Source organism: Neofelis nebulosa, chromosome 14 (assembly GCF_028018385.1).
Source record: "Neofelis nebulosa isolate mNeoNeb1 chromosome 14, mNeoNeb1.pri, whole genome shotgun sequence".
In the NCBI taxonomy this organism is placed as follows: Eukaryota; Metazoa; Chordata; class Mammalia; order Carnivora; family Felidae; genus Neofelis; species Neofelis nebulosa.
The window spans coordinates 41,474,371-41,498,765 of record NC_080795.1 but is presented as its reverse complement, the minus strand read 5'-3'; the positions used below and the strand labels follow the sequence as shown (position 1 = coordinate 41,498,765).

At 38.8% G+C, this 24,395-nt stretch overlaps 1 protein-coding gene across 4 annotated transcripts in view; it reads right to left on the bottom strand.

Annotated features, from left to right (window-relative positions):
• INTS8 (integrator complex subunit 8) overlaps positions 1 to 17,944 on the bottom strand; it is a 53,514-nt gene extending 35,570 nt beyond the window's left edge. Inside the window, exons 1-10 of one of the 4 annotated variants that reach the window (XM_058698604.1) lie at positions 17,653 to 17,944; positions 16,228 to 16,402; positions 13,670 to 13,834; positions 13,272 to 13,343; positions 12,302 to 12,353; positions 10,040 to 10,222; positions 5,908 to 6,015; positions 4,384 to 4,539; positions 2,760 to 2,860; positions 2,178 to 2,319 (exon numbers count right to left, since the gene is read on the bottom strand). In XM_058698604.1, the coding sequence (XP_058554587.1) occupies positions 2,178 to 2,319; positions 2,760 to 2,860; positions 4,384 to 4,539; positions 5,908 to 6,015; positions 10,040 to 10,222; positions 12,302 to 12,353; positions 13,272 to 13,343; positions 13,670 to 13,834; positions 16,228 to 16,402; positions 17,653 to 17,782 (1,284 nt within the window). In that variant the 5' untranslated portion in view covers positions 17,783 to 17,944. The remainder of the gene's footprint in view (positions 1 to 2,177; positions 2,320 to 2,759; positions 2,861 to 4,383; positions 4,540 to 5,907; positions 6,016 to 10,039; positions 10,223 to 12,301; positions 12,354 to 13,271; positions 13,344 to 13,669; positions 13,835 to 16,227; positions 16,403 to 17,652) is intronic. The other 3 variants (XM_058698605.1, XM_058698606.1, XM_058698607.1) reach the window with 3 other exon arrangements.
• Between the last annotated feature and the right edge of the window lie 6,451 nt (positions 17,945 to 24,395).

The window sequence follows — 24,395 nt, the reverse complement described above, 5'->3', positions numbered from 1 at the left end:
GACCACAGGATAGGAAGCTTCCTTAAACAAGAGAGAGTTCACTAATCTTTTCCTTTATGGGAAAGACTGATAAATTTTATTATACTAAAATTAAGAGTTTTTAAAGCAATATAAAGAAAGTTAAAAGAGAAGTCAAACTCAGAGAAGATACCTGCAGTATTCAAAATCAGTAAGGGACAAAATACACGAAGAACTTGTACCAAAAAAAGACAAAAACAGACAATCCAAAAGAAAAAACGAGGCATTTCACTTGGAACAGGTACCTCAAAAGACAAAATTCATTATGAGCAAAAAGTAAAAGAAATACTGCTAAGTTCCTTAGTAATAAGAGAAATGGAATTTGAAATCTTAATGACCTCATAGGTAAATTTGACAATACCAAGTGTTGACAAGGATGGTGACCAATGCATGCTGGTGACAAAAACACTGATATTAAGAAGTAATGTTAGATGGGGCGCCTGGGTGGCGCAGTCGGTTAAGCGTCCGACTTCAGCCAGGTCACGATCTCGCGGTCCGTGAGTTTGAGCCCCGCGTCAGGCTCTGGGCTGATGGCTCGGAGCCTGGAGCCTGTTTCCGATTCTGTGTCTCCCTCTCTCTCTGCCCCTCCCCCGTTCATGCTCTGTCTCTCTCTGTCCCAAAAATAAATAAAAAATGCTGAAAAAAAAAAAAAAATTAAAAAAAAAAGAAGTAATGTTAGAGATATATTTTCTGTAGACATCTGATACATGTGTACACCAAGATATACATAATGTTCCAAGCAGCAAAATAGCCATTTACATTATGTAAACAACATAAATGTCGTAAGAACGGATGAATTGCACAATAGTCATGTTGTAACACAACAATGAAAAAAAATCAAACTATAAATGCACACAACTTGGAAAAAAAGCTCATAAACCTGTTTAGTGAAGGAAAATTAAAAAAGTACTCTGTATGCTTTTATATCAAGTTCAAAACAAAGAATATTCCTTAAGGATGCAAAGGTGATACAAGTACAAAGAAAAACAAGGAAATGATCACAAAAGGCAGGACAGTGATTTTCTGAAGCAGAGATGGAGAGGGTTTAGTAAAGAGCATTAAAAAAAAAGGACTTCTAGAGGGTTTCCTGGCTGGCTCAGTCAGTGGAACATGTGACTCTTAGTCTCAGGGATGTAAGTTCAAGCCCCCACATTGGGTATAGTGATTATTTAAAAATAAAATCCTGGGGCGCCTGGGTGGCGCAGTCGGTTAAGCGTCCGACTTCAGCCAGGTCACGATCTCGCGGTCCGTGAGTTCGAGCCCCGCGTCCGGCTCTGGGCTGACGGCTCGGAGCCTGGAGCCTGTTTCCGATTCTGTGTCTCCCTCTCTCTCTGCTCCTCCCCCGTTCATGCTCTGTCTCTCTCTGTCCCAAAAATAAATAAAAAACGTTGAAAAAAAAAAAAAATTTAAAAATAAAATCCTTAAAAAAAAAAAAAAAAAAAAGGACTTCTAGAATGTTGACAATATAGTATTTTTGAAACTAAGTGATATTAACTATGCTTATGTATTTCTCTCAGTATCTTTTATATTAAAACAGTTAAAGACAGACATCAAAAAACCCAACAGAAACACAGATTCTGGACCTCACAGGAGAGGTCAGAATTATAATTTGGGAATGTTCAAAAAACAGATAACGGAAGCTTTAATGTTTATTTATTTCTGAGAGAGACTGAGACAGAATGCGAGTAGGGGAGGGGCAGAGAAAGAGGGAGACAGAATCCGAAGCAGGCTCCAGGCTCCGAGCTCCCAGCTGTCAGCACAGAGCCCGATGTGAGGCTCGAACTCATGAGCTGTGAGATCATGACCTGAGCCGAAGTCGGGTGCCCAACCGACTGAGCCACCCAGGCGCCCCTGATGACTGAAGCTTTAAATGAGAATAAAAAATGATATGAGAAGATGAGCGCACCAAAAACAGAACTACTGTAAACAGAAACACTAAAGGGAGAGCAAAAGAGGTCTTGATGAAGGATGAAGGAAAACGCAGTAACAGAGAACGAGCAAAGAGCTCTGGCAGAAGAGAAGGTTGGAGAGTCTGTAAGCAGTAGCAACTATTAGCAAGTCAGATGAAGACAGAAAAGAGGGCACTAGATTTGGCAACTAAGAGGTCACTGGTAAGCTTACAGCAAAATTACAAATCAAAAAGGGAAAAAATGTCTTACCTCAAGAAGAAAGTCTATTTTCTCTTTATTAGGTCTAAGAAATAGCTGGTTAAATTGAACACTAATCGTTCTACCTTCCAATATATCACGGACTGTGTTACAGGCACAGACTTTAAAACAGATTTCATCTAGAGCTTCATTTCTGTAGAATACAAAAGTAGATCTACTAATACATTCTCTTTAATAAAAAAAAAAAAAAGTAAGGTACATTTCACAAAACCAAAATCACTCACTAGAATGAGTTATTTATTCTTGAGAAGTAAGAGTTTAGGTTATTCAGGCACACACGGGGTGGGGGGGTAGCGCAGAAAAGGAAAGTTTTTAATCTGTCAAGGGACAATTAAACTCCAGATTAGGTAACAGAATCAAATTCCACTGATTTCTGTCCCCCAAATGCTTTTACTAAGGATCAGATGAACATTAAAGTGGCTCTTCTGACTATGTTAATTTCCCATATACTAACAAAGATGAAAGTACTGTCACAGATTTACAGGTGATTTGGAGGTCTATTGTTATACACCCAAAATGCATTTGCTCTTTTATTCAAAAATAAGAAAGTAGTTCTTCAATTTACTTACTTACCCCTGTTGAGCTTTCTGAAAGAGTTCCCTTAGTACTGACTGCCGGAACTGGACAGGTAAACTGAAGGTTAAGTTATCTTCGATAAAAATCTTTACTACATCCTAGAACACAAGACATAAAATTGTATTCAATTCAAAAATCATGGCGAAGCTTGTTTACTTTAAAAGTCTTCCCAAAAAGAAAAAAAAGTCTTTCTACAACGGAAAATATATATTGAAGAAAATCATGAAAATAACTTACTACAAAACTCTTTTCTAAAATATTAAAATGAAGATTGAGGGTAAAAATCTCACCTGCCCCCCAACCCTGCCTTTTTAAATTGAAGACCACAGACCAAAAATGAGAGGTGAAGAATCAATCGATAAGAGGAAATTCAAGGGGCGCCTGGGTGGCTCAGTCGGTTAAGCATCCAACTTCAGCTCAGGTCATCATCTCATGGTTCGGGAGTTCAAGACCCTCATCAGGCTCTGTGCTGACAGCTCAGGGCCTGGAGCCTGCTTTGGACTCTGGGTCTTCCTCTCTCTCTGCCCCTACCCCACTCATTCTCTCTCTCAAAAATAAATAAATATTTAAAAATTAAAAAAAAAATTTTTTTTTCTTAGAAATAAAGAAAGATAGGCTGTAGCTTTGTCATTTCATGACTCCTACTTTGAGTGAAGTAACATGAAGGCACTATTCATTTTCTAGCATGAAGGCTTTCTGATAAAGATTTCAAAAGTACAATTTTTTTTTTAACATTTAAAAAAATTAAAAACATTTTTTTAATATTTATATATTTTTGAGAGAGAGACAGAGAGACAGAGTGTGAGCAGGGGAAGGGCAGAGAGAGAGAGAGAGAGAGAGAGAGAGAGAGAGAGAGAGAGAGACACAGACATAGAATCTGAAGCAGGCTCCAGGCTCTGAGCTATCAGCACAGAGCCCGACATGAGGCTCAAACTCACGAACCATGAGATCATGACCTGAGCTGAAGTCAAACACTTAACTCACTGAGCCACCCAGGTGCCCCTCAAAAGTACAATTTCTAATTCCCAGTAATTTTCATTACAAACCTAAAAATATATATCCACAGAAGGCAATGAACATAAACAGATTAATTTAATCTGTGTTTTCCATGGGTAAAAATCGAGACAATAACCAGGCTCACTGGTAAAGCAGTCTCTAGAATAGACCATCCAAACCTACAAATACCGCTTTGCTCATTTTTACCCCCAGTCTTACAGTGGCTAATAAGGCTGGGCTACAAAAGCCACACTTTCAAGTCAGACACCAGACTTAAGGCTCCATAAAACTAACAATTCTTTACCTGTAATTTTAAAAGTTAAAAGTCCTGCTTACAGTTTCTTGAAGAATTTACTTAACACAGGCAAATTCTATACCTTCAAGAAAAATTATCAATAATGACTCAACATCTCTACAGTGCACTGCTTAGACTTTATAACTTGTCACTTGATTCTCCTAAGACCTATGAAATGGGGTAATTATTACCATTTTATAGGCCAATCTGACAGTTTTACATGCCCCAAATCACACAACTAGTAAATGGCGATGCCAGAATTTAAAATGAGTTCTGTCTGGCTTCCAAAGCTTTCCAACCACCCTATTATTTCCCCATCAGATATCTTACCTGATAGTTGCCAGATCTCAAACAAATATGGACTTGACTATATGGTGTCAACTGTTGAGATGTACTATCAGAAGAAGGTACAAGAACATCACACGCTTGACAATAGCCCGCTAACCGCTTCTCATCTATGGTACAATGAAGAGATAATGAACCTATCTGTAAAGTAAGAGGTATACATCATTATCCATCAATGTAACAGAAAACAATAGTATAGTACCCATTCAATGCATTTTAACAGTACAATAAAATGTAATGGAAAATTCAGGGCTGGAAGTACCATAAAAAATGAAAAAGTTGAAAGTTTAGAGCAAGGGTCAGCAAACTATTGTTCACAGGCATTTGGCCTGTGGCCTATTTTTATACAGCCTTTGAGCTGAGAATCATACTTAAGGTTGTAAAGGGGAAAAAACATAGTAACAAATGAGAATATGCAACATAAACTGCATATAGCCCACAAAGCCTAAAATATCTACTATTTGGTCCTTTACCAAAAAGTCTGCAGACTTCAGGCCAACATACAAAAGGTAAACATCATCATCAAAGTATGTATAACAATTTAGACATTAAAAAAGAGTGAACACTGTTTAAAACAAGCTTAAAACATTTAAAAATATGTAAGAACAGAGCAAATCTGATGAGCTGCCTGGGCAAAGTAAAATGTGGATTCCCAAAAGATCTAGAATAGATTTAAAGCAAATCTCTTGAGCATTTAATCAATTTTTCTGAAAAGGAGAGACTGAAATGGGAGTTTTTCTAGGCACCAAACAAAAACCTAGCTACATATTTTAAAATTCAGTTGTCAGAATCATAAGAAGAAAAATGCAAGTGATAAACATATGAAAAGCTCACCTTTACCAGGAATTAAGGAAATGTAAATGTGTTAAAGTTCGTGTATTTCACCCACCAAATTAGCAATTGGAGGAAAAAAACAAAAACAAAAAAACCCTCACTGCTGATCGGAGTACCGAGAGAAATGTACCTGGAAAGCAATTTGGTTTTATGTTTCACAGCCTTTACAAAATTACTGACATGATGATTACTGACATTACAATTTACTGACATGATGATTCTACTTGTAGGAATTTAACTTGAGAGCATCTTAAAACCAAAAAAAGTCTTACGCTTGGAGACAGAGATATTATAGCTTTATGATAAATAAAAACAGTAAACATAAATGCCCAAACATTAGAGAAATGAAGTAAATCACAGCACATCTACATGAAGATCTTTAAATGTCTATTCAAAGATTTAAGCATGATAACAATATAGTATATATAGTTAATACAACCTTAACTGTATAAAAACAAAGACTGAAACCTGGAAGAAAATAAGCTAAAATGGCAAAAGGGGTAATTACTAGGCAGTAGTAATACAGATTTTCAAAATGCTTTTAGTACTTTCTAAAACTTGCCAAATGTACCACAATGAACATTTGTTTTTTTAATCATCAGAAAAATTAAACCCAAAAACATATATAGACTCTTTAAGAACTAAATATTATGTGCCTGTTATCACTGTATTTACCTCTGTAATTAGTTCTTTGGTTCTAAAAAATTTTTCTCTGGCATTTTCATAAACAGCTGCATTTGTAGAGCCTTGCTGGAAGTATGCTGCACCCAAATCATAACACACCTAAAATGGTAATGAATACCAATTTGCTTAGTAAATTTTCATGAACTGAAGAGCTAACAAAACTCGAAATTATGTTTATCTCAGCAAAACACTAGTACATATACAGGAAAAAAAACTGTATTTCAGCAAGCAATGGAATAGTCAATGTTCTTAGTCACAAGCAACAGAATCCAGTGGACTGATTTAAGGAGAAAACAGATTTAAATGGTAAGATTTAGGGTGGTCTACAGAATTACTTGGCCCAAGGATCGACCTTTGGAAACAAAAGGGCAAGGGAGGCAAAGAGCCAAGATAAGAGCCAAAACTGACCTAGTGAGTGCTGTGGTCATCTCAACACTGGACTCTTATCACCTGCAGCCACCAGCACTACATGCCAAGAGCAGCAGCTAGCTATACTCTTGCTCGGGCTGCCCCTGTCAACTAGATTTTACTGTCACCGTTGCTGCTACTCAACATCATGATGGATTCTCTATCATCTATGCTTCTTTCAAAGTGGGGTCTCCCCACTTTGTGTAACTGCCTGGCCAGAGTGAACACTGAGAAAAATCTGAATTAATGACAATGAAAGGATAGAAAAAGACAACTAAAAAAGTACCAATAGAATTTGTGAATTTCTGGGACACCTGGATGGCTCAGTTGATAGGGCATGTGACTCTTGATCTCAGGGTCATGACTCTGAGCCCCATGATGGGTGTGGAGCCTACTTAAAAAAAATTGTGTATTTCTTCAAGAACCTTCTTCAATCGATGCCTAGACTCACTAAATGCAGAATTCAAGGACTCAGATTGTTTAATTCAACTTGAACATTTTATGGACAGGAATAAAGCTCAGAAGTGACAATGTCTGCTAAAAGGCATATAACCAAGTACTGGCAGAGCCCAGGCTCGAACCCAGATCCCTAAGGCTCCTAATATCCTGCCTCAAAAGTTTATTCTACACAGTGCTGACAGATCTGACTTTCTTAAAAAGTCTTCAAATTATCCCAAGTAGGATAAAGTTCAAACCCCTTGGGCCCGATCTTTAACGATCTCAGAATCTGGACTAACTTCTCTCTTCAAAACTCTCTATTCTCGGGGCGCCTGGGTGGCGCAGTCGGTTAAGCGTCTGACTTCAGCCAGGTCACCATCTCGCGGTCTGTGAGTTCGAGCCCCGTGTCAGGCTCTGGGCTGATGGCTCGGAGCCTGGAGTCTGTTTCCGATTCTGTGTCTCCCTCTCTCTCTGCCCCTCCCCCGTTCATGCTCTGTCTCTCTCTGTCCCAAAAATAAATAAAAAACGTTGAAAAAAAAAAAAAAAAAAAAAAAAAAAAAAAAAAAACCTCTCTATTCTCCTCTATTTCAACCACACCAGTCTTCTCAATTCCCAATTCTTATCAGATCCTGGAAATAAACTTCACTCCCTATCTCTTATTTCCATCTACATCAAACCAATCTTAGCAAACAGATACTTATTCCTCTTCCAAACTTCTAACCTCTAACAGTCTGATACACATCACAGAACTCCTCTTTACTGATATGTATCATATGTACACATTCTGTCCTCTTGAGCTAATCAAGATGAATTCTCAGCCTGTAGGATACTGCTTCTTACTATTTAGTCCACATTAAATGTGTGGCTGATTTTCATTCTAGAGTGCTTCCTCCCATCTGGATCAAAGGGTGAGAAAGAAAAGAAAGAAAAGAAAGAAAGAAAAGAAAGGAAAGAAAGAAAGGAAGGAAGGAAGAAAGAAAAGGAAGACAAAGAGAGAAAGAAAGAAACAAACAAACAAACAAACAAACAAACAGGATATACAGGTATTTATACACACACAGACATTACAGTTACATGTAATTCCCCTTTCCAGGCACACAGTACAAGATACCAAAAAGGTATTTTCAAGTATCACTATACTAACATTAAAACAAGGGGTTTTTTTGTGGGTTTTTTTTTTTTTTTCAGATTTCTTTTTTAGGAAATCTCTATACCCAAAGTGGGCCTCCAACTTACAACTCTGAGATCAAGAGTCAAATGCTTTACCAACTGAGCCAGCCAAGCACCCCCATTAAAACAAGTTTAAATTCTAGGCATGCCCGGCTGGCTCCATACAGCATGTAACTCCCGATCTCAGGGTATGAATTTAAGCCCCACATAAATACATAAAACAAGTTTAAATTCTATAATTAAGAGGTAGTTAATAAGTTAAAACAAACAAAAAGCCTGATAACAAAGTTGCCCTGACAGCAAATATTTTTGCTCTTACTGGGAAAAGAATTTAAAGATTTTCCTTTAGAATCAGGTAAATTTTAGTAATGTAAAGAATGTGCTTTAAATATTAATGTGCTGGGAAATAAGTATTGCTGCTAATTTGCCATTCAAGGCACAGAATTAGGACTCAGCTATATAATTAAGAAAGTATTTGAGGGGCGCCTGGGTGGCTCAGTCGGTTAAGCGTCCGACTTCAGCCAGGTCACGATCTAGCGGTCCGTGAGTTCGAGCCCCACGTCGGGCTCTGTGCTGACAGCTCAGAGCCTGAAGCCTGTTTCAGATTCTGTGTCTCCCTCTCTCTGACCCTCCCCCATTCATGCTCTGTCTCTCTCTGTCTCAAAAATAAATAAACGTTAAAAAAAAATTTTTTTTAAATAAAAAAAGTATTTGATAGTTTACCTAGCACACTGAGATGTTTTATTAACAGCTGTTTTGTTTTTCAGATTGTATCACCCACTAGATCGTGAAAATCAGAAACATTACCAATTATTTTTAAATAGACTCTGTGACTACAATATAGTACCATAAACCCTCTTATATGTAAGTTTCACTACTATTTAAAGATGTTCCCAAATGTCAATTCTCATTACTCCTATTCCAACTGTGACTGCCATCTCATCAGGTACTGAAAAAATGATTATCTTCAACTCTACAACCAGCTAATCTGAAAAGGCACCTCCCAACACGTTGTCATAGCTACTTCTGCCCATTTCAGGAATGGGAAACAGTGACTGAAGAAATCAGCAGGTGCCTGGACGGCTCAGTCAGTTAAGCGTCCTACTCTTGATTCTGGCTCAAGTCATGAACTCACGGTCCGTGGAATCGAGCCCCACAACAGGATCTGTGCTATCAGCGCAGAGCTGATTGGAATTCTCTTTCTCTCACCTGCCCCTCTCCTACACGTGCACTCTCAAAAGAAATAAATACACTTAAAAAAAAGCAATCACGCAAGGGGTGCTTGGCTGGCTTAGTCGGTAGAACACGTGACTCTTGATCTCAGGGTTGTGAGCTCAAGCCCCACTTTGGGGGCAGAATTTACTGTAACTATTAATTTACTTAAAAAAAGAACTGCCTGTTTAAAAACAGAAGATGACGCGCCAACTCCCACAAAGAAGAGAATGCAGAATATAAAACACACTATCTTCGTGGCCCTTTTTACGCAGTTTTTGAATATTTTAAAATTTGTTATACCTAAGGTTCTCTGCTAGAAAGTGAGGAAGATGCAAAATACACGTTAAAATAGAGATTTCAGAGAGTTTACAATCCAGCGGAGAAAAAGACAACACAAATACGCAGTATCTCACAACAATATCAACTGAAAGCTTTCAAAGGAACTAGAGCCCAGAGTTACAGAACCACCTTCAATGAAGACCCTTGAAAAACTAGTTATTTTCTCTAGGGGCCAACATTTTTCAAAGTCTAGCATAGTATTTGTTCTGGGGTTCGGGGTTTTTTTTGGTTTAATTATCTAACAATATGAATGAACTGTAGAATTGTTTACATACTCACTGCATTCTCAGTATTCAGAGTCTGTCTCTTAAACACAATTGGGAAACTATCTCAGAGGCCATAAATCAAATGAAATTTCCCTTCCATTTCTTTCAGGAAAATTTCAAGTGAAGTCATAAAATTTACAAATTAATTATGAGTCAAAATTTTAATAGCATCTTAAGTCAAAAATCAAAAAGACAAAGGGAGGAATTCTAATTAAAAATACTAGAATGACCTCATGTAAGATTTTCCAAAACTTTGCCATGCATTGATTGAATATTGAAATAAGTACCTGGCACTGCATCTCCTCAGTTCTGATTTTCAATCCAGCAGTAGAACTCTCAGTTTCTCCATTTACCGTGCCTGGCTCCATTGCCAACAAATCTAGTGTTCTCATTGTGTGGACATAAAGATCCTTGTCTAATTTAAGGGCTGCCTCTAGTACCAAAATAGAATCAGAAGCTTGCTCTTTTAGCTACAAAAATTCAATAAACAAATTATTAAAATACAAACATCACAGAAAACTAACCAAAATATATACACAGGACACTCAATAACTTGGTGTACTAAGCTATTAAAAAAATTTAACACAGCAAGAGTGCAATTAAATCTGTTGAAATAGTTAAATTTTTAAAAATACAGTAAAAGTTCCTATTTAGAAATTAGAAAATACAAAGTAGAAAAGGTACCTTTTTATTTTTTTTACAAAACAAGATAAAAGTGCTCTAAAGATTTGCTTCCACTGATTTCTTCAAGAAATGTTTATATGCATCAATGTGTCAGCCACCGTTTAAGTAGGCACTAGTAACAAAAATAAAATGATGCAGGGTTTTTTTTCTCCACATTCAAAATACTACAGCATAATGGGGCGCCTCGGTGGCTCAGTCAGTTAAGGGTCCTGGACTCTTGATTATAGCTCAGGCCATGATCTCGTGGTTGTGAGTCAAGCCCTGCATCATGCTCTGTGCTGACAGAGGCTCTCTCCCTCTCTCTCTGCCCCTCCGCTTGCTCTATGTCTCACAAAAAATATAAATAAGCATTCAAACTACTACAGCACGTTAACTTTATATAAATATAGAATGTTTCTCTCCTCTCCCAGCCCCTAGACTTTACACAGTGTTTCTTGTTTCTGGTGCACTGTAGGGGTCATGGAATTACAGAGATCATTTTTAAATTATGGAAACTCCCACATTTCCACTTTTGTATTAACTACATTAAAAAAATAACTGCTATAGGGGTGCCTGGGTGTCTCAGTCGGTTGGGCGTCCAACTCCCGGTTTTGGCTCAGGTCATAATCTTCCGGGTTTATGAGATCAAGCCCTGTGTGAGGCTCTGCGCTGACAGCATGGAGCCTGCATGGGATTCTCTATCTCCCTCTCTCTGCCCCTCCGTTGCTCACACTTTCTCTCTCAAAACAAGTTAACTTAAAAAAATTCTTTTAAACAATAACTACTGTATTTTTGTGACTGCAAAGTAATTTTTTAAAATTTTTTTTATGTTTATTTAGTTTTTGAGAGACAGAGAGGACGCGTGGTGGAGAGGGAGAGAGACGGGGAGACACAGAATAGGAAGCAGGCTCCAGGTTCTGAGCTGTCGGCACAGAGCCTGATGCGGGGCTCGAACTCACAGACCAGGAGATCATGACCTGAGCCGAAGTTGGACACTCAACCGACTGAGCCACCCAGGCGCCCCTGCAAAAATAATTTTAAAATATAATACATGTGGGGGGGTGGGGAGGGGAAAGTGGCTGATGGGCATGGAGGAGGGCACCTGTTGGGATGAGCACTGGGTGTTGTATGGAAACCAATTTGACAATAAATTTCATAAAATAAAAAAATAAAATAACATAAAATAGAATAACATAAAATAGAATAACATAAAATAACAAAATAAAATAACATAACATAAAATAACATAAAATAAAATAAAACATAACATAAAATAACATAACATAAAATAAGATAAAATAACATAACATAAAATAACATAACAAAATAAGATAAAATAACATAACATAAAATAACATAACATAAAATAACATAACATAAAATAACATAACATAAAATAACATAACATAAAATAACATAACATAACGTAAAATAAAATAAAACATAACATAAAGTAAAATAAAACATAACATAAAATAACATAAAGTAAAATAACATAAAATCACATAACATAAAACAACAGAACATAAAATAACAACATAAAATAACATAAAATAAAATAACATAAAATAAAGTTTTGTCGTAAAGAAAAATAAAATAAAATCTATGTTAATTGTAAAATTTTGGGGAAAAATATGAAGATATCATCTGTAACTGTGATTTCTCTTATCTGCTAAAGTATAAAAATTGGACAACAGAATTGGTGGTAAAGCACTACACTGAAAAGCTGTATGATTTACAATTGTTACCAAACTATGTTCTAACAATAAAAACCTATACATCACTGCTTCCAGACCCTGCCAACTCTTGCATATCTAAGGTTAGAGGAAGCATGTGAACATGCTCTGAATGCACCCCAGAAATGTGTAACTGATGCTGATACTCACTACTTTCAAAATATTTTCTGTTAGTTCTTTCTCCTGTTGCATCTGGTTCATGCTAAAAGAGAAAAGATTGAGAAGTATTTAACATTTTTCAAGACTAAAAATTCTTAACTTCAGAGCATCATTCTTCAAAATGAGGCAGAATTTAAATAAAAATGTTAATACTACTTCTTTTCACTCTTGAAAAAACAAAAACTCAATTATGATGTTCATTTACCATTATTTTTTCATTTGCTTTGTGTTGAAAAACAAAAACAAAACCCTCAATTTAAGACTAAACCTTATTGGCAGCAAAAGCTCATTTCTATCAAGTTAGAAACTATGTCTCTAGCTCCAAATTTGGGTAAGCTGCTAACCTAGAATTTAAGAATTAGGTTTAGGGGTGCCTGAGTGGCTCAGTTGGTTAAGCATCCAACTTTGGCTCAGGTCACGTCCTTGTGGTCCACGGATTTGAGCCCCATGTCAGACTGTGCTGAAGCTCAGAGCCTGGAGCCTACTTCAAATTCTGTGTCTCCTTTTCTGTCTCTGCTCCTCCCCTGCCCGTGCGCTCTCAAAAATAAACATTAAAAAAAATTATAAGAATTAGGTTTAAAACTCCACAGATAACTCTGGTAATTTTTCGTATTCTAAACTAATTTTACATATTAAAACAATTTCCCTACATACAGAACAAATATATCTTCATGTAAATTAAATGAAAAAAATCGTAATACTTTGGAGCAGGGGAATTAACACTAAGATGAAAGGCACAAGTCACAATGCATTCCTTTTTCCAGAGCTCTCTACTATAGATATCCAGAGCACTGCCTGATTCTGTCACCCTTCTAACTCCCCAAACCTACCTGCACGTAGGCCTTGTGCCCTCCTCTAACTCTACTCCTTCGGTACCAGAGGTTATTAAAAACATGCAAATAAAATTTTTTTAATTCTGATGACAAAAAGTGTCAACCAACGGTCCCATCTGCTGACTTACACACTTAACTGAGGAGGTCCAGGTTTGGCCTGCTTGACAGGAAAACTGCTTTGAACAATTGTCCTAATTGCCCTGAAGGACAGATAAGAAAAAGAAAATTTAACACATTGCAAATGTCACTTAAATTATTTTTTAAGTACTACTTAGAACATTTGTTATTATAAATTAGCTGAACTTTCAATCGATATGAATAAGACCTTCATAAATCATCCACATTTTTATCAGAATGCTTTTCTCATATATGCAGTCATAATTTTCTCTACCATCAGACTCCCAGTTTCCAAGATCCTCCAAGAGCTCTCCAGGGTATAGGGGACCCTTAAAAGCACATCCCTGAAAGCCAGAGGGCAATTACACACAGGCTGCCCAACACATTTGAGGTCTATGAAAAAATTTACCATCTGTTGTAGAGAAGGATAGCCATGGCAGTGGTCGGAGGTAAAGTGGCCAGATCCATATCCACATGCTTTGTCCCAGGAGGAACTTTACTGATGCACAGCAGTTCATTTAGCAGCATATTCAATACTGGAACAGACAAACTTAAAGAAACAAAAGGTACACATCTGCATAAGAAGCATAAAATACACAATTCAGTATTTTCACTGAAAATAATTACATTGTTAAAGGACTAAATCTGAGGCTATTTTATTAATCTGTCTCAACAACTTGTATGAAAATATTAAATTTCAGGGGTGCCTGGGTGGCTCAGTTGGTTAAGCATCCAACTCCTGATTTCAGCTCAGGTCATGATCTCAAGCATGGTTCATGAGATCAAGCCCTGCATTGCCTGCTTGGGATTCTCGCTCCCTCTCTGCCTCCAAATGAACCTTTAAAAAAATACTACGTTTTTAAAGATTTTTAAAATTTTCTTTATGAAAACAACTTAAACATACACAAAAGCAGTCAGAATATAATGAACCCCCATGTGCCCATCATCTAGTTTCAACAATTATGGACTGATGGCTAATATGCTTTCATCTCTACTCTTGCTCACTTCTTCCCCTTCCCATACTATCATAAAGCAAATTTTTAACATTAAATCATTTCTTCCGTGTTTCAGAATTGATCTCAAAAAATTAATTCAACAGTGGCACGTGGCTGGCTCAGTCAGAAGGGCATGCAACTTGACCTTGGGGTTGTGAGTTTGAGCCCCACGTTGGGTGTAGAGTTTACTTAAATAAAACTTTTAAAACATTAACTCGATATAGTCACTGTATTAATTTCACATCTAAACATATTTCAGTTGGGGGTGCCTGGGTAGCTCAGTTAAGCTTCTGACTTCAGCACAGATCATGTTATCACAGTTTATGAGTTCGAGCCCCACACAGGGCTCTCTGCTGTCAGCTCAGAGCCTGCTTCAGATCCTCTGTCCCTTTCTCTCTCTCTCCTCTGCTTGTTCTCTCTCAAAAAAATAAGTAAAAATAAACTTAGAAAGTCTTATGGGGCATCTGGGTGGCTCAGTTGGTTAAGCGTCCAACTTCAGCTCAGGTCATGATCTCAAGGTTTATGCGTTCAAGCCCTGCATCGGGTTGTCTGCTGTCAGCACAGAGCCAGCTTCAGATCCTGTCCTCCTCTCTATCTGCCCCTCCCCCCACACACACATTCTTTCTCAAAAATAAACATTAAAAAATTTTGAAATAACTTACAAAAAGTTTTCAGTTGCTTATCAAATATCCCAGTGTTCAATTTCCAACTGCATCATATACATCATACTTTTTGGGTCCACATTACTACCTCTTGACAGGCCTCAAGTCTATTAATGTATAGCCTCACCTTAGATTAAAGAATTCTTTAATCTGGAGAAGGGTGGTGAAAACAAAGTGTTTAAACACTACCAGTGAGAACGTGAACTAGTACAACTCTCTTGGAATGCAATCTGGCAGTATACATCATGGGATTTAAAAATGTTTATACCACCTGAGTCAGCAACTTAATAATCTGTACTAAGGATGTAACCAAAAACTCAGATGAAATTTAATGACAAAGGTATTTAAGGCTCTGTGATTTATTAAAATTGAAAAGTAGAAACAAACTAAACATCAATGGAAGACAGTTAATCAATTATCCACATGACGGAATTATCTCCAAAAAACAAAATGGGGAAATGTTCATGTTACTGTTATATGGGAAAAAAAGAAACAAAGAAATCACAACAGTGTATATAGGTTAGGGTATGATCACAACTTTGTTTAAAAATATAGGAAGAAGGGTGCCTGGCTGGCTGTCAGTAGAGCATCCAACTAGCGATCTCAGGGTTAGGAGTTTGGACCCCACAGTGGGTATAAAGAGTACTTCTAAAAAATAGAGAGAAAAACAACAAAAACTACACAAAAACATTAAAAGTACTTGTCTCCCTCCTCTATTATTTCTGATTTCTGAATTTTACAAGGTACTTTTTTTTTTTGTTTTTTTAAGTAGGCTCCATGCCCAGTGTGGAGCCCACTGTGGGGCTTGAACTCATGACCCTAAAACCAAGACCTGAGCTGAGATCAAGAGTCAGATGCTTAACCATCTGAGCCACCCAGATGCCCTTACAAGGAGTTCTTTTAAAATTGTGAGGGGGTGCTTGGATGGCTCAGTGTGTTGAGCATCCAACTCGATTTTGGCTCAGGTCACGATCCCAGCGTCATGGGATCGAGCCCCACATCAGGCTCTGTGCTGACAGCTCGGAGCCTGGAGCCTGCTTCAGATTCTGACTCCGTCTCTCTCTGAGCCTCCCCTGCTTGTGCGCTCTCTCTCAAAAATAAATTAAAAAAAAAAAAAAATGAAAAGGTGATTTAAATTCACATAACATTCAAATACTTTTTTATACCTTTTGAAAAACAGGTGCATATATTACCAGGAACATACAGAATATAAGTTGCATTTTAGGGCTGGTATCAGAAAAGCATATATAAAAATAAAACAAAAAATCTAAATAGTATTTCAAAATAAATTTCTTTTAAATCTTGAATACCTTTTCTCTAATACGTCTAAGTCCCACTTCAGATGTGCAGCAACTTTAAGAGCAAGTAGTTTTAAAATACGATTTCTCTTGTTATCAGGTGGAGGCTGCACCTGGTTTTGTTCATTTACTGAAGGTTTGGAAGCCTGTTCCAAAAACTGAACAATAAGTTGAACTGGTGCAGGATCTAGGGTTTAAAAGAAAATAAATTTAATTTTAACTTTCAATTACAAAGATGCGAAAGGTTTCACTATACTGGCTTTGGGCCACAAAAAAAAATCCCAACAGCTGTGTAGTTATGATGACTAAGGAATATGATTTATAAGAGTGCTTAGGGATTACATGAAAGATCAGGAAGGGTGGTAAGTAAGGAGGAAGGGTGGTACGTAAGGAGAAAGGGTTAACAGAATCATGAAGAAGAAAACACTTTAGAAGTAAGAACATGATGACTATAGATTTCCAGTTTAGCAAATAACCAATATCAACCTGCATCAAATTACCTCTCTGCACCTGTTTCCATCAATGCAAATAGAGAATACCACCACCTACCTGTGATTATGAACACCGAATTAAATGAGATAACAGATGTGAAGTATTAAGCATGGCACCCAGAACATTCAATAAATATGAAAAGCAAAGAATTAAAGGAACATAACATCATACAGGTGGTAAAACTGCTTGAATGAAACCACTAACTTCTCCCACAGTTGTCTCCATCAGTTAAGGCTAACATAGATTCAACAAGCTACATCTGGATTTGAACTGTATCAGCAAAATACTATTCAAGAAACTTACCTGGTCATACCAGTACCTCTTTCCAGAAATGCCTGCCGTTTCTCTCCTTCTCTAACAGCACCCACTAATTGGGATATTAATCATGATCATCATTAAACAACCATGTTACAAATGTATAACATTCCCTGCTCTCGGAGGTTTTCTCCTTTTAATTTATAGACCAACTTGGGGGAAAAAAATAATTAGGAGTCGGTAAAATCCCCTCGTTGAGAAACAAAACGTTTAAATAAGAACCTAAAATATAAAGAATTAGCATCAAGATCAGCACTAGAACAGCAATTACTCTCCGTCTCTAAATTGATCACAGCCCGGAGTTCTGTAGGGGTGTGTCAGATCCAGCCTCCCGGACGCACTCAATCTCACAAGACCACCTCAAAGGAGCTAAAACCGCAAACGGTAAAAGGACCAAAGGGGAGGGAAGCGGGAGGGCCTTTGTTTTGCGTTTTTTAAACCCTTCCCGGCGGTGCCCCCGCACTGGGAGGCTTAATGTTTAGCGGGGGAACCCCGCCAGAGCTTGGCTCGAATTCGCGCCTCCTGCGCCCCCCAGCTATGTGGCCGAGGAGGCGCGGGTCCTGAGAGCCCGGCGAGCCAGGTGCCGGTGGACGGGTCCCGCTTCCCTCCGGGTGTAGGCGCCGCGCTTACCCGGGCAGGTCTTGCGCAGATGTTTCTCCAGCAGCGATTCCTCTAGCAGGAACTCGAACCAGCAGGTCTGCGGCGGGGTGCAGGGCCGGCTGGAGGTGGCTGCCTCCCGGTCCGCCGCCTCCGCGCTCATCCTGCCCCCGCCGCCGGTACCCCCAGGGACGCTTCCCGGCTCCAACCTGACACTCGGACGCGTACCACTGGCCGGCGATTTGCGGAACCTCCGCGGGCGAGGCCCAGCTCAGAGGGTCTCGGAAACCCACACAACCCAAAATGGCGGCGGGGCCCAGCCTGAGCTGAGGGGACTAAGTCCGCCTCCTTGCGCCAGCGCCGCGCCTCCGGACCAATCGTTGTTCGATTTGTAGAGAAAGAGGGCGGGGCCAATCCGTAAATAACGCCTCGTCCTGGTTGCCATAGGAGACATCTAGCAAAGAAGCTGGATCGCCAGTGGAGTTTCCCCTTTTCCTGGGGGATTCTCAGCGAGAAAATGGGACAGTCTCATCTAGGATTACAGTGGACCTCGATGTCCTCATAAAAGACAGCGAACACTACATGTTTAAACGTGATCCAGACAAAGCTTGTCTTCTTCGGTGCTTTAATTTCCCTATTTCCATTTTCTAGATTTATTTGCACTTAGGTCCTCTCGGCGGAGGCGCCCTGCTGTCTTGGGCACCTGCGCGCCAATCCCCTTCCTCGAAGGATGAGAATGATGGCCCAGCTTTTCTGTTATTTTACAGGACCACCTCTCAATATTTAGCGCCTAATTAATCCTTTTGATATACCAGCTAGGGATATTGTTAACCCCATTTTACTTTTACCTCCATTTTGTGATGTTCTTGTGTTTTTTAATTACCAATTAAAAGAGGAAAAAGTGTATTCAAAGATGGTGCACACGCCCTAAGAGTGTGGACTCTAGGTTAAGCTATTTAACCTCGCTGGACCTTTGTTTCCATATTTGTGCTTTATCTTAGGATTGATAAGAAAATTCAAGGCGGAGCTTGAGATAATACAGGTAAATGAATTAATATAGTTCAGCTTTTTAGACAAGGCCTGGCATCTAGAAGCATTGATAAATATTACCTGATCTCATATAGTGCTGTTTTTGCAAATTATTTTCATACAAGAGTCTAATTTTCTCCCATAAACAAACTCATTACACACCTTTTAACCAATGAAGAAACTGAGGTTTCAGAGTTATCATTTGCCCAAGATTTCCCAACAAAGAAGGGGCTAAACCACAGCTTTGATGAACTTTCAGTTGTACCCAGGCTGCTTCCACCATAGGATAGATAGCAAGGATAAGATCAATCACTTATGGTCTTTTCCAGAATGAAGAAGGAAGGCATTCACAAGTTTTAAGAAAAATAAATGGAAGTAACTCCTCCCTAAGTGAAAGTAAATCCAAATGCTTCAGTGGCAATCATTGCCTTATTCTCTTCCTGCTCAGTCTTCTTTCTGGGCTGTGTGCTGCGTCTTCTCTTTCATTTTAGTGTTCCCTGGGTCCTGTGCCTTGCCCTCTTCTCACTATAGAAGCCATCCCTGGGTCACTCCCCCCCAACTCCTGCAATTCTGTCCTAGCCTCTAAAGAAATCATGTATTAGACTAATAAAAGCCTGAAGACTAAGAAGATACCAATAGGGAGATTAAAAAGTTATTTTCATGGAAGATTTGGTGTGTTTTACTCAGGCATAAAAAGATGAGGGGAGAAAGGATGGATCCCATGTTCCCCACTCCAGTGAAAAGGGTAGATTACCTATGTCTCGATCCTTTATCAGTATAGTGAATAGCTAAGGGACAGGTTTGAAATTCATGTTGGAAATGTTTGAATATGCATCACTTGCGGGGTGTCAGAATGGAAATGTCCAGAGGGTACTGAATTTTAGATAACTAGTATATAGGAAAAAAAAATCTAAGAGTATCACCTGCTCATTTGTGAACTCACTATATGTGGACACTGATTTATGCATTGTCTTAGTCTATCCAGGCTGCTATAACAAAATACCATAAACTGAATGGCTTGTAAACAACAGAAATGTATTTCTCACAGTTCTAGAGACTCAGAGTCCAAGATCAGGATGCCAATATGGTTAAGTTCTAGTAACAACCCTCTTCTGGAGTGTAGACTACCAATTTCTCATGGTATCCTCAATTGACAAATCAGAAAGGGAGCAAGTTCTTTCAGAAGGGCACTAATCTCACTCACTCATCTCAATCAGATGAACTCATCTAATCCTAATTATTTCCCAAATAAAGGTCCTGCCTACTAATACCATCAGTTAGGTGGTAGAGTTTCAACATTTCAACATATGAATGGCGGGAGCACAAACATTCAGTCCCTAATATGCATATTCTCTTATTCAAGCCCTGTGAGGTGGGTTTCATTATCATCATCTTTTTCAGGTGATAAAACAGGCACAGAGATTTTTTTTTTTTTAATTTTTTTTTTCAACGTTTTTTATTTATTTTTGGGACAGAGAGAGACAGAGCATGAACGGGGGAGGGGCAGAGAGAGAGGGAGACACAGAATCGGAAACAGGCTCCAGGCTCCGAGCCATCAGCCCAGAGCCTGACGCGGGGCTCGAACTCACGGACCGCGAGATCGTGACCTGGCTGAAGTCGGACGCTTAACCGACTGCGCCACCCAGGCGCCCCCAGAGATATTTTTTAAAACAGTTCCCAAGGTCGCATAGCTATTAAGTGCCAGATGCTAAGCATGAATTTAAGCAGCATGACCTCAGAGACTGAAATCTTACCCCATGCACCAAATATATACCTGTCTAAGAAAAGACAAAAAAACAAAAAAAAACAAAAAAAAAAAAACCACACCAAAAACAAAAACCCAGTCCAATAGAAAACTGGGCTGAGGTCAGGAAAATGCAATCTATAAAAGAAGATATATGAATCCCAGATAAACACTGAATGAAATATTCAGGCTCATCAACAATCAATAAGCAGAGTTTGAAAAGTTAATTGACATGATTGCAGATTCCAAACTGCAACTAACCTTCTTTTTTTTTTTTTTTTTTTTTTTTTTTAATGTTTATTTATTTGAGAGAGACACACATACAAGGAGGGGCGGAGAGAGGAAGAGAGAGACTCCCAGGCAGGCTCTGGGCTGACAGCTCAAACCCACAAACCATGAGATCATGACCTGAGCCAAAATCAAGAGTTGGATGCTTAACTGACTAAGCCAAGAAACCACTTTTCTTGAGTTTTGGTGTAGTGTCAAAGAAGAAAATCCATAATTATCTGAAAAGACTCTTTTTTATTTATTTATTTTTATTTGTTTAACGTTTATTTATTTTTGAGACAGAGACAGAGCATGAACGGGGGAGGGTTAGAGAGAGAGGGAGACACAGAATCCGAAACAGGCTCCAGGCTCTGAGCTGTCAGCACAGAGCCCGACGCGGGGCTCGAACCCACGAACTGTGAGATTGTGACCTGAGCTGAAGTGGGACGCTTAGCCGACCGAGCCACCCAGGCGCCCCTGAAAAGACTCTTAATGAGAGTCCATTTTCAAAAAAAAAGTTTTAAGTAAGTTCTGTGTTCAACATGGGGCTCGAACTCATGATCCCAACGTCAAGAGTTGCACGCTCTACCAACTAAACCAGGCAGGCACCCAAAAATATTCCTTTTTCGGGGCGCCTGGGTGGCGCAGTCGGTTAAACGTCCGACTTCAGCCAGGTCACGATCTCGCGGTCCGTGAGTTCGAGCCCCGCGTCAGACTCTGGGCTGATGGCTCGGAGCCTGGAGCCTGTTTCCGATTCTGTGTCTCCCTCTCTCTCTGCCCCTCCCCCGTTCATGCTCTGTCTCTCTCTGTCCAAAAATAAATAAAAAACGTTGAAAAAAAAATTAAAAAAAAAAAAAAATTCCTTTTTCAACTACCTATCTATGTGAAGCTGGATTTTCTTCATATATTTCTACCAAAAGGACACATAGTACTAGTTTGGTACAAAAGCAGATATAAGAACCCACTGATTTCTATACATGAGAAAGAGATTAGCAAAAGTGTAAAACAAAGCCATCTTCTTACCAGATTTTTTAATGAAAATAAAGTTATTTTGTATAAACTTATGTCAACATATAATAGGCTTATTTTTTTCATTATTTTTATTTATTATCCATTATTTATTTTAATTCCATTTTTTATTATTTATTATTTATTATATATTTATTATATTATCATTATTTATTTATTTTAATTCCAGTGTAGTTAACACACATTGTTATGTTAATTTCAGGTGTACAAAATTATGATTCAACAGACTTTTTTATCTAAATTTTTAAAAAATGTTTATTTATTTTTGAGAGAGAAGAGACACAGAGTGCCAGAGAGAGGGAGACAGAATTTGAAGCAGGTTCCAGGCTGTGAGCTGTCAGCACATAGCCTGACGTGGGCTGGAACTCAAAAATGGTGAGATCAGACCTGAGCCGAAGTTGGACGCTTAACTGACTGAGCCACTCAGGTGCCCCAACAGATTTTTATTTTTAATGAATTCAGGATCCCCAGCTCCATTGGGCCATGCCACCATTTTGGATTGTGTGGGTTTCCAGGATGTCCTAAACCTGGCTAAAACCTCATCCCTAGATCCCTGAGGTTTTTAAAGGAATTAAATATATATTTTTTTTTTTTTAACATTTTTTTTTAATTTATTTTGGGACAGAGAGAGACAGAGCATGAACGGGAGAGGGGCAGAGAGAGAGGGAGAACAGAATTGGAAACAGGCTCCAGGCTCCGAGCCATCAGCCCAGAGCCTGACGCGGGGCTCGAACTCACGGACCGCGAGATCGTGACCTGGCTGAAGTCGGACGCTTAACCGACTGCGCCACCCAGGCGCCCCTAAATATATTTTTTAAATATTTATTTTTATTTTTGAGAGAGAGAGAGAGAGGGAGAGAGGGTGAGAGTGGGGGAGGGGCAGAGACAGAGGAAGACAGAGGATCCAAAGCAGGCTCCATGTTGTCAGCGCAAGGGCCAATGCAAGGCTTGAACTCACAAACTGTGAGATCATGACCTGAGCCAAAGTCAGACACTTAACTGACTGAGCCACCCAGGAGCCCCAAGAATTAAATTTTGTTTTAATTTCTCAATTTTAGTTTTTAATATGGTAAATATCAATAGACATAGCTCATAAATAAAGGCTCTTTATCAGTTATGAAACAGGCACTGTGCCAAGTATTTCACACACACCATCTCATCTAAGCCTCATAACAACCACACAATAAAAAGGTACTATTAATAGTACTATGCCCACCTTATAAATGAGAAAACAGTGTCTCAGAGGAGTTAAGTGACTTGCCCAGTATCATACACCTATTTAGTGGTAAAATAGGGATTTGAGTCCCTGTTTTATCTGATAGCAGAGTCCAAACTTACCATTCCATCAAAAAGATATCTTGCTGTTGACTTTTTTGTTTTTTAAATAGTCATAAGCCTACGAAAAAGTTGCAAGAATAATATAAAGAACTCTTACACCCCCTTTGCCCAGATGTCTCAGTTGTTAATATCTTACCACATTTTCTCCATCACCCTCTCTCTACAACCCCTCTGTGTATCACCCTGCTTCCTTAGATACCAACTTATCTTCATTTGGCCAGGCCTGCCCCAGTTTTAACAGTGAAAATCCTACATCCCAGCACCTCCTTCCCCTCCTTCCGGACAAACCCTAGCATTAGGCATGTTGCCTGTGCAACAGCACCCCCTCACTTTGCTTCCGGTTGCTTGGGTGCTGGGGGCTGCCATCTCTACTTGGAGAAGGAAGATGGGAAGTAAAAGGAGGATGGGAAGAGAAGCCTGTAGTTAATTATTAATTAAGCAAAGGGCCTGAAAGGTGCCAGAGTGCTTAACTCTAGCTAGAATAAGGGAAAATCACAAATTCAATGGTTCCAGACTTAGGAATATCATAAGCATGAGTGAAATTCTAGCAAACATTTTTACAATGATCATTATGTAATTACAGAACACCTTGCAAGGTTCATATGCTGTCTGTGTTCAACAATTATTCAAGTAGGAGTCTCTGTTTTATGCTGGTAATAAACTGCAGTACCTGGTCATAGTCTCCTCTTCCTTCTTTAGGAGAGTTTAAAGTATTTTCCCTTACATCCTCCCAGCATTCTGATTCTTCAGGTAGGTCACAAACTCTTCCCTTCTGAAATTTGGGCCACTGACAACACAGCATAGGAAACTAGAGCTGCAATGAAAAAAAAAAATGCATAGAGATATTATTACTATTATGCAACCTAAAGATGAAGATGTTTTTTACATCATCTGAGAATCACATCAGTAAAAATCAATTTGAATTCAGTTCAGATGTTTAACATTTTTTTAAATTTTATTTTAACGTTTGTTTATTTTTGAAAGACAGAGAGAGACAGATCATCAGCAGGGGAAGGGCAGACAGAGAGGGAGACATAGAATCCGAAGCAGGCTCCAGGCTCTGAGCTGTCAGTACAGAGCCTGACACGGGGCTTGAACTCGTGGACCGGGAGATCATAGCCTGAGCCGAAGTCGGATGCTTTACTGACTGAGCCACCCAGGCGCCCACATACTTAATATTTTTTAAAAAGCAAATGCACTACAATTCAATATGAACAGTTAATTTAAAACTTTATTCAATAAGTATCTTGGCGGGGGGGCCATCTGGATGGCTCAGTCGTAGAATACACAACTCTCATCAAGAGTTCAAGCCCCACGTTGGGCATAGAAGTTACTTTAAAACAGTGTTTTGTTGGTGTAAAGAACTATG